Genomic DNA, 10,326 nt, shown 5'->3' on the forward strand with positions numbered 1-10,326 from the left:
CCAGTTGCTGAGGAACATGGGTGGGAGGGTACTGTTGCACTCATGTCTTGCTTGTGGGTCTTGCATCGACAGCTGGTTGGCCACTGTGTGAACAGAATGCTGGACGAGATGGACCCTTGGTCTGATCCAGCACAGCTCTTCCTATGTTGTTATGATTCCGACCCCCCCTCCCCCAAAAAACTCTTGCATATCAGCCCCTTTAGGGGAAATATGACCTCATACAGAATGGGCAAAACACCTTTTTCTTGGTTAGTGAGGTCTCCCATCATCATCAACTGTCTTTTCTGGATTGAGCTGGATTGAGTTTATTTGAGCTGCATTATTACGATTTGTGCATTTTGGCTGCCACCCTGACTTTGTTGTCCATTTTGAGATTACCACCAGGTTTTGGTCAGGAGGACAATTCTTATCCCAGTATTAGATTACTTTTTAGGTCTATTTCCACCCACAGTAATTCTGTGGAGGAGTTTATTCCGCTTACATTTCCTAGCTTATTAGGCTCTCTGCCCTCTCTGATACATAGAGCAGTACCACCCCCAATATTCCCTTTCCCTGCCTTCATTATATCCAGAGATAATTACACTTGGACGCTCCTAGCATTAACAAATAAGCACCTACTTACACGTTTTGTCCATCCCCAAATGTCCTTTTTGCCTGTAATTTTCAGTGTGCTTGTTGCCTGATGCATTTACACCATCATCCCTAAGGGATGAATCATCCCAGATGAGATACTATCAGCTTCTGCCAGATTTTCTCAGACATTTTAAAGCTGTTCTGTGACATATTTTTGATGTTAAGTTGTGCTGTTCTTATTGTTCTTCAGCAAACATTTTCAGTGCAAAATCGGTGTGTATGCAGGAGGTGAAATGTTCCCTAAAAATTTCCAGTGTTTTTCTCATGCCTGCTCACTGGATTCACAGCTCCGCTCAGCTGATGCTCCAGCATAATTTGTTCTCCTTAATTGCTATGTCTTAGTCCTGAAACGATGATTCCAGTGAACTGAACATCATATTGCATATGTACAGATGACATAATACTGCTAAGTTAAACTGCAAAATTAACTTGAAGTGAGGGCAGGAATATTGCCCTCCTCTAAATGCATCTAGCGATGCTGCAAACAATTCAACCCCTGTTTCCCCCTCCCCCAGCCCCGTACAAGTGTTAAGTGGAAAGCAATGTAGCTCCATTACAGTTCAATTGGTGCCAGTCTCTTTTTTGCAAATTCAACTTCTCCCATTGCTTAACAAATCTCCCAGCACTACCAAGTCATTATGCTTTCAGACCCCACAACTTTTACTGTCTAGCTGGTCTTGTGTGGAACAGAGTGCTTACCTTGGAGGTCATGAACTTCAGCATCTAACCTAGCAAGCTGATGTGGGCTCTAGGACCTCATGACGATGAGAGTAGTATCCAGTGTTAGTCCTACATAGAGTAGACCCATTGAAATGAATGAGTCATTTCAGTGGGTCTACTTTACATAGGACTAACATTTGATACTATCTTACATTTCCTGTTGTTGTGGGTTCCAAAATGTACCATGATTACTGACTCTTCCCCTGCACTATAAACCAAACCACATAGCATGGGATGTCTGCAACTTTGCAAGTCATTGTGTGGTCAGTGCATCCTTCACAAACCTTTCTCTCCATGTTCCTAATTATTAAATCTTCCAAAGTCAGGATCCTTCTACCACCACCCTACCCCCAAAGGCATGTCTTTGGCATGAGAAGGTATCAGTTTACTACCCATCAAAATAAGTTCCTTCTAATTAAAGGATTGTTTTCATATACCTCCATATGATGCCCTCCTATCCTGAGACTGCCATTTTATGTAACAGCAGAGGGGCTACCAGCATTGGTGTGGGACCTCACTACTACATCCCTGAAAGTCTCATTTATGTATCTGTCTGCTTCTGTCAGCTTTTAAAAGTTAGCCTCAAGGGAACCAATTCCTTCCCAAAGAACCTGGAGCTCATTGTGCCAACTACATACCCACCACTTCTGCCTAGCTGGCAAACAGTCGTACACATGACTCCTCTCTGCTTCCTACCATCCACCACCCACCCACCCCAAACACTTGCTAGCTTGATAGCTTGATGACTTTTTTCATCATACTAAGCAGTGCAGTTACTTTTGCTTTTAAAATTTACTGCGTTGATGGGAAGGTTTTTACTTTCTTGGCCTCCTCTCCCTGTTCCTGAATTCATATAGGTGGCTAACTCAATGAGCCTGGTACCTTTTTCTTGATGCTTTGTCACTGGGGCTGTGGCACTTTGTTGCTAGGAGTTCCTCATGCATGAAGAATTTCAAACATACATGCACAGCTCCCAGTTTCAGCCAACTGACCCATAGAAGGACTGTCATCTGTGCAAGCTACCATTTCATCACCAGCACATCTGTGCAAGCTACCATTTCATCACCAGTGCTTGTATTTCTGCAGCCTGCAAGGGCCAATAGTGATGGGGGTCATGTCACAGCATCCTAACTTGCCACTATTCTTCTTCCACTAGGTGGCACAGCACCATTGGTGATCTGCTCAGATTGCTATGACAATGCCAACATCTATTCCAGAACCAGAGAGTATTGTCCTTACACATACATCACTGAAGATGACCCACTTGATCAAACGTTGTCCAGCCTAATGGTGCAGATGTCCAAAGAGCCCTATCCAGTGTGCCCACAGCACGAAGCCACCACTCTGGATAGTCTGTCAGGTGACAGAGACATGTCTGTCTTCCTTAACAGTCAAGATCGACTGCATGAGAGGAAATCGTGCTCTCAGCCGTGCAACAGTGGTAAGAGCTGTATTATCATCCTGCTCTTATCACATAATGTTAAAATGATTCCATTTTCATCTGAACAAAGAGTTATGCTTTATCATAGAACATCTGACAGTGGCTAACTACTAAATGGCTGCACTACAAAATGCCCTTTGAGAAACCCTGTCTTCAACATGGTACAGAGTAAAGGAAAACAGATGTTTCTATATAAAGCAATATTTTACCTGTATTGTTGAAGTCTAGTCTCCAAGGCCCAATGATCAAGGGCTTTTTAGCACAAGGCCAACTAAGAACGTCCGTTAACCTCCTAAGTAAGAAAGAGCAGTCAATTTTATTTTATCCGAAGTGTCTTTTAAACTGGATTTCAGTATCTAAATATCCAAATCCCATTTGCCAATAGGGAACGAAGCCAGAGAAATGAGTTGTTCAAAAGTGACCTTTGATATTCTTGGAAGACTATCACTTGCACCCATCTCTGTAACTTTGGAGTCAGGAGTGTTCTACAAGGAAAAGGAAAGGTTCCTCCTGTGCAAGCACCGGGTCATTACTGACCCCTAGAGGGACGCCACTTGCGCTGTCGTTTTCATGGCAGACTATAGCGGGGTGGTTGCCAGTGCCTTCCCCAGTTGTGACTACCTTTCCCCCAGCAAGCTGGGTACTCATTTTACCGACCTCGGAAGGATGGAGGGCTGAGTCTACCTGAGCCGGCTACCCGAGACCCGCCGCCTTCTGGGATCGAACTCAGGTCGTGGGGAGAGTTTCGGTTGCAGTACTGCCGCCTACCACTCTGCGCCACACGAGGCTCAGTGTTCTCCAAACATACTCTAAAAATTGCAACTAATGCTTATTTTTTAATGAGTACTCTTCATAATACTGCAAACCATTTAGAAATCCAGGGATTTTGAAGATTCAACAGAATATTTTGATTTTAGTTCTGTAGGGAGCCTGTTGTAATGCCTGTGGAATGGCTCTTAGACATATTTTTGCTAGTCATAGTAGTAGTCTGCTGTATTAGGAATGCCTCCAGAAAAACACAAAAGGCTTTGGCTTAAGAATGCGCCTCTTGTTGCCAAAATCACAGAGGAGGTAGAGAATCTTAGTGCTGAGAACTTTTGTCACAAATTCAGACTTTTTTCATTTTCCTTCCACAGATCCTTTTCAGCTATCTTTATGGGGCATCAATAAAGATCTGGGGTTGTTGCATCCCCATTTCTCACCTCAGCCAAAGGCCCACGAAGTGCCTCGAGTTCTGCGAAGCGAAGGCATTACAGAGGGTGAGCGTGAGCCAGTTATTTCCCCCAGGCCTCGCCACAGGTTACTTGAACACAACTTTGATTTTAACAGGACTCGGAACATACAGGAACATCACGAAGCTACATAAAAATCATGAAAGTAGGAAATATTAGCAGCAAGCTTGGAGCAGTCGACAATATCTTTGCTACCTCAGGTTTTGCCCCATGGCCAAAGATGTTCCATGCTTGCAACAGAAAGGCTTAGTGGGCCACACCAGTGACCACCTGCTGCAGGCAAAGAGTGGGCAAGTAATAGCAGAGGCCCTTCTGTTGAGTTCCACCGAGTGGCACGTGCTGAGGTCCAGCAGTCCCAACAAACTGAATGGTGGACAGAAAATAAACTACATGAAGTGATAATGAAAGGTGTTTCTGTTGCCTTGGACACAGTCCCACAAATGCTTCACAAACACAATCTTTCCTGCTGAAGAAACCAATCTTAAAGAGCCCCTTTGCAAGATCCCTTGGTAATTTTGAGCATGAAACTCTTGTTTGACTTATTTGGCCCTTCTGATGGCTACAAGGAATTCGCATCAGTGTGTTCAGTCACAATCTTTATTTACCCTTTCTCTGGCTAAAAGTCTTCAGTTGTAAATACATTTGCATAATATAAATATTTTGTATCCACTACTAAACATATAAATGTCAGGCTGAAATGTAAATTTTTTATTATGCCAACAATTACATACTGTCGTATACCATTTTTACATCTGTTGACCAGTCTGTAAAAGACTAGGAATGATTGTTTCCTAGGATTAAAGGCTTACAGGATGGTTCATACAGTCATTTTTTGCACATGGTGATTGTCGTTATCACACGATATCCTGTTCAGTGGAAGTTTTCATTGTGTGATGGCTCTTCCCCCATTTTAGTCTTGCATATGGGCAGCAGCTGTTAATGGAAAGAAAGATCTCTCATGATGATTCGTGTGAATTGGCCCCGAGGGTCTGGTGTACGTGCTCCACAGGATGCACATGGCTCAAGTGTTTTTCCTGTGTAACCTGTAGGTTATTGTTGGAATTCTCAGGATGTGAGCTGTTAACTTTGAGACGTCATTTTCGAAACTTCATGAATGCTGAGAAAGATTAACCATATGACAGTACTGGGTCCTTGAGGCTCAAGCTTAGAAAGATGGAACTGATGACTTCTGTGTGTGAATGAGCCATCACAGGTCAAAGATCAAAGAAACAATACTTTTCAGTGAGTTTTCCCCACACAACACACATGACTGTGAGAAATATAGTGATAAGTATGCGTGATGTGAATTGGTCTTAAGAAATAATGAGTTGAATATCTATGGCTAGCCATAGAGGACCTCTTGGCCATTCCAGGTGGCACAGCAGGAGTGCAAAGGAATTTGTTGCACTTCCTAACATGCTGCTATAACCCAAAATGAAATGTCACACATGGCACATGATCAGGACTGAAGTTGATCCTGTGGAGAAACTGCAGACTAAGGAACATTATCTCAGGGTAAAGAAGAAAAGCTATACTATTAGTTATTACGAATCTGTGACATTTCATGGTTTTGGATTGCAGCTTGAAGACATCTCATAAGCTGTAAATATTGCATCATAGGTAATTATATTAGCTGAGACCAGACATCTGCTGTATTCAAACAAAACTGTAAATATCAGTGCAGTCTTATACAATAAGACTGACTTGGATTCCTGCATTGAGCAGGGGGTTGGACTCGATGGCCTTGTAGGCCCCTTCCAACCCTACTATTCTATGATTCTATGATATACATGTCTTCTCAGAAGTAAGCTGGTATAGGATTGTAGCCTAAATGTGCAAATTAGTCACAACGTGAGTTCTGTGCAGCAAAAATACTCATTAGTCTTTCCAGTTCAGTAAAAGATATTGCCTGAACTATTTGGGTGTCATTTTATAATAAGAAAGGCCTGCCAGGGCAATTATGATCCCAGTTAATTGAATTAATTTGCATACAACTCATTATGAATCAGGCTTGGCTAGTGTAATTGCAGGCTTCCTTTTAGTAGTTGGAATTCTGGTATTTTCTTATGGCTGTGTGTGTGTCCTGTTACATAAAGCAGGAGGCTCTGGCTGGAAACGGTGCCACGTTTCCTTTTCTTCCTACTTAAGAATCCCCAGCTGACTTGTCTCAGTTATAGTGAGTGCCCAGCCAGGTACCTAAGCTGTACAAGAGTACATAGTGGCTCTTTGCCTTTTGGGGGGCAGCAGTGGAAGGTGCCAACTCTTATGCTCCTTATTCCTGCTTCATATTGGTGCTCAAAGTCTTACAGGGCACTAAAGCCCTTTAAGGAGTGCCTGAAACATCCAAAGCCATGTCAGTTTGTAGTCCACAAGAAGCCTAACCTGCTCTTCCTGGGGCCATGGAGGGTTAATCATCTTTCATCTCAGTCAGGTATTTGTTTCAAAGTACTGAATGTATATGATCAGCATTCAATTATCATTGCTCGCTGTCTCCCTTTTCTGTGCTTGTTGCCTTGTTGTCTGTGACAGCCCATATCTGAGCTATAGCAGCAAAAGTGAAAATATTGAATATACAATATTTGGGAGGGGAAGGAGAACTGTTCCATCATCCAAATAACAAAGGCACTTTACTTTAGTCTCAGATGTCAGGGCCTTGGTATTTGGCTGGTAGAGCTGTGCAAGAGAAGTGTCTAGGCCATTTAAATAGCCTTTGATGAAATACTAGGTGCTTTTAAGGGTATTAAAGTCAGGCAGGATATGGTCTGCTTTGTATCTTTGAGAAGGCAACTGCAGCATGAATCACTCTTCTGTAATCTAAGTGAAAAGTATGTCATGATGTCACTCTGTGGTTAAAATCATTCAGTAAGGGAAGGCGGATCTGCAGTGGTATCTCATGTTGCTGATTCTGCATTTTCAGCAGTCTGCACCTTCAAGATGGTTAAAGCATTCCGCTCCTACCTAATGTAAATCTGTTCCAGTAAATGAGCACTTGAGGCTTCCCTGCCCCCCCCCCCCAAGTTAGGAGAGCTTGAGTCTGCCCATGAAAAATCCATTCTACATAAAGCAAATTTTAGAACAGAAGCTGGCAAACCACGCAGAAGCAGAGCTCCATCCTGTGTCTGTATGCACTCCTGGAATTAACTGTGCCAGGATGCAAATGACCCACTGCATAAATGGTGTCTGAGTGCTCACATTGGAAACTCAAGAACATAAATGCAGAGAGAAATTTGCCAGTCCAAATCTTCTCATTGTTCACTCTGCTTCAGTGCTCTAAATGATGATGTGAAATAATTCACACAGTTTTGGAGAAGAAAATGGGGTTCAGCCATAAGGCTGGATCTTTGGGCTGGGTGAACAATTGAGGATATTTGTATGCACAAGGAGTTCCAGAAGGGGGTGAATTTCAAAGGAAAGAATCTTACGAATTATGAAGCTTCTCACTCTTAGGTATGTTTCCAGGGGGGTACCCCTTGACTTAGCTGATGAATACTATCTCCTGTTCTATAAAACCAAAAGCTCTTTAAGGGATTGTGTTTGGGATTGGGGCAAGGGCTCTTAATTTTGGAACATTCTTCACCTACCTATATGTTTTTGAAGGGATCTGTGTTTAAATTGCAGGGAGGAAAGTTATTCCACCAGTACATTTTTGCCAATGCCAAAGTAATCGTAGCTGGACATTTCTAGGGCAGTGCAAACCAGTGGCTCCTTGCTTGAGGCTGTCCTTTCCTTGTATCTATTTATATTTTCTCACTTACCAGAATGAATATTTTGTATAGCATGTGTAATATGTCTGTCTATTGTAATATACCTTCATCCAATAAAGGGACCCACAGTGAGCTTCTTTGGTTTCTTGTGATATACACATCGGGGGAAGAAAGCCTTCTAAAGAACAAAGTGTATAACCCAGAAAAGTCAATCACCGTTAGCTGGGTCCAATGTAAATATACTTAATGCTTGCACTGAAGGAAGGAGGAATCCCTTCCAGCTCCTTTGAATGCTGAGAGCTTATAAGTGGCTGCCTTGAGTTTGCTGACTAACTGGAATGAAGTTAAACTTCAGGGTTTTTTACCTGCTGACAACATGCAAAAAGAGAGATTGGGTAGTAATCACTGGCACTGCACCCTTGCAATTATATTAGGGTAATATGGGTAGCTCACTCATCCATTAAAGCACTGGCATATGCTGAGAATAATTATTTACACATTATATGGACATAATTTAATTTTCTGAGCACTATGCTGCAGGTAAGTCAATGCCCCATAATTACATTCAGGGGTTATAATCAGCATAGAGAAAGGAGCTGGGTATGATGGAACTAAACACGGCACCCAACCACTTCTGTATATGAGCGAGAGTGTGTATGTCAAAGAATTTGCTGGCTTATAGTACTCGCATATTTAGATTCTATGAATGCTGCAGCTCCTTACCCTCACTTAGTATCAAGAAAACAACTAGCACTATAGATATCATTGAGGAAGGTCATGCTGTATCCAGAATTATCTATTCAAGGCAGAATACATGTAGAGGAAAAAGGAGGCCAGCATGTAACTAATACTAACCTTTTGTATAGGCTGATAGTGCTTCATGAACAGCTCTATGATCAGTTCATCGTGCCTAATTAGCGAGATTTCAGTTCTCTAAAAATTCCCCAAATTTGCCAGAGGACAGATTGCGTGATTTTAACATCTTAGAACGGGGGGGGGGGGGGGGTCACTATTGTATTCACTGTGTTTTGCAGGATCATCACATCCATGCACCCACTATAAAAAGCCGATATATCAATTACATAGTTAATGGATGCACAAATCACATCATTATCCTTAATAGACTAACAGTGAGCTGGTCCATTGCTGATTTTTGTCTGTGTGAAAGTGCCCCAACATTAACAGCATATTAAATGATGCTGCTGTTCTTTGAAGATGCAAAACATTGCATCTGAATATCCCCTGGGAGAGGTATGTAGTGGCATGAAGAAGCAGCTGGAAGGAACAGGTAAAGGTGTCTTCTTGAAGAATGAGGGTAGGGCCTCAGTAATAACATTGCTTTGAGATCCATCCAACGTTCTCAGTATTAGAACTGTACTAGGGGGTACGTGTTCATAAAAGAAAAATCAATGCATCTAAACATTAAAAAAGATGCATTTGGATGCTTCATATTTCAAAATGAGCTATCCCATGTCTAAAAATGTACACTAACTGCTTGCATGTGCTGTAGCAGGCATTCAAGATTTTGTTATTAAGTACTATCTATCATAGTATGTTTCCAGCTGGAACAGCAAATTCTTTTCTGTTAGATTTAAGCCGTGGACCTTTTCAGTTCCTCCATTTTAAAATATGCATCTGTTGAGAGGAAATATAATGTTTTGAGCCTGTTCAGCTTGCAACACCAAGAGCACTTACCTGTTCGGAGAGTAAAGTCCCTAGGCTGACAAATGTAGGCCACATAGCCATGGCCTTCATCGTGCAATCATTCCTTAGCCCCGAGTAATAAATTTTTGAGCTGCAATCTCATGCCTGAATCTCACCCTCTAGGGTGATTATATGAATGGAATATGCAACAGAACTATCTGCATGTTCTCTGAGACCTAGGCTAAGCTTCAAGTGTCATATTGTCTTCCATTGACAATATCCACTTGTTCAAGGATCCTCTCAATCAGGTAGTAATTGACTACTACTTCCCATGATAATCCATAGCATACTGCTTGAGGGCCACAAGAGAGACAGCAGAAATGTCTACCCACTTTGGCCAAATCTATCTCTCTTGAGCACTGAAAATGGGGAGGATGGTTAAGAGAGACAGGCATACCACCATTAGTTGCAACTGGTTAATATAGCAAGGGTAAAAAACCCCACAGATACATTCAACCATATACGTGAAAACTTGGAAGTGTTCATTGTTAGAGTGGCAATCTTACCTACTTCATACATACATGTATCCAAACATGTTATGTGTTTAGGCAAGACTTTACACCCACTACAAAAATAAGTAAATAGCCAAATACAGCACAAAAGTTATGCAATGCAACGTAATTACAAGCTTTTAAAATATTGGATACTGTGCAGATTTTATTGTATTTTTAATACGATGCTATTGTCATGAGTCGTAAGGAATGGGGTTTGTTAGCAACAAGCATTGTTTTAAAATGTTAAAAACTAAACCATTGATATGAGGGATTATAAAAACTTTTAAAATATTCTAAGGGCACAATCCTATGCTTCAGATCTGCCAGATGAAGGCCTTTAGGAAGTAGAAGAAGCCCTGCTATGCCAACGGAGCCAATGCTTCAATGTCATGCCACGG

At 41.9% G+C, this 10,326-nt stretch overlaps 1 protein-coding gene across 2 annotated transcripts in view; it reads left to right on the forward strand.

The window, feature by feature from the left end:
- LRIG2 (leucine rich repeats and immunoglobulin like domains 2) overlaps nt 1-7,867 on the forward strand; it is a 61,969-nt gene extending 54,102 nt beyond the window's left edge. For both annotated transcript variants that reach the window (XM_084853475.1, XM_084853474.1), the window contains exons 17-18: nt 2,510-2,794; nt 3,931-7,867. In XM_084853475.1, the coding sequence (XP_084709601.1) occupies nt 2,510-2,794; nt 3,931-4,160 (515 nt within the window). In that variant the 3' untranslated portion in view covers nt 4,161-7,867. The remainder of the gene's footprint in view (nt 1-2,509; nt 2,795-3,930) is intronic.
- The last annotated feature ends 2,459 nt before the right edge of the window (nt 7,868-10,326 follow it).

Source organism: Heloderma suspectum, chromosome 4 (assembly GCF_057233095.1).
Source record: "Heloderma suspectum isolate Gila_16-S chromosome 4, 16-S_ref, whole genome shotgun sequence".
In the NCBI taxonomy this organism is placed as follows: domain Eukaryota; kingdom Metazoa; phylum Chordata; class Lepidosauria; order Squamata; family Helodermatidae; genus Heloderma; species Heloderma suspectum.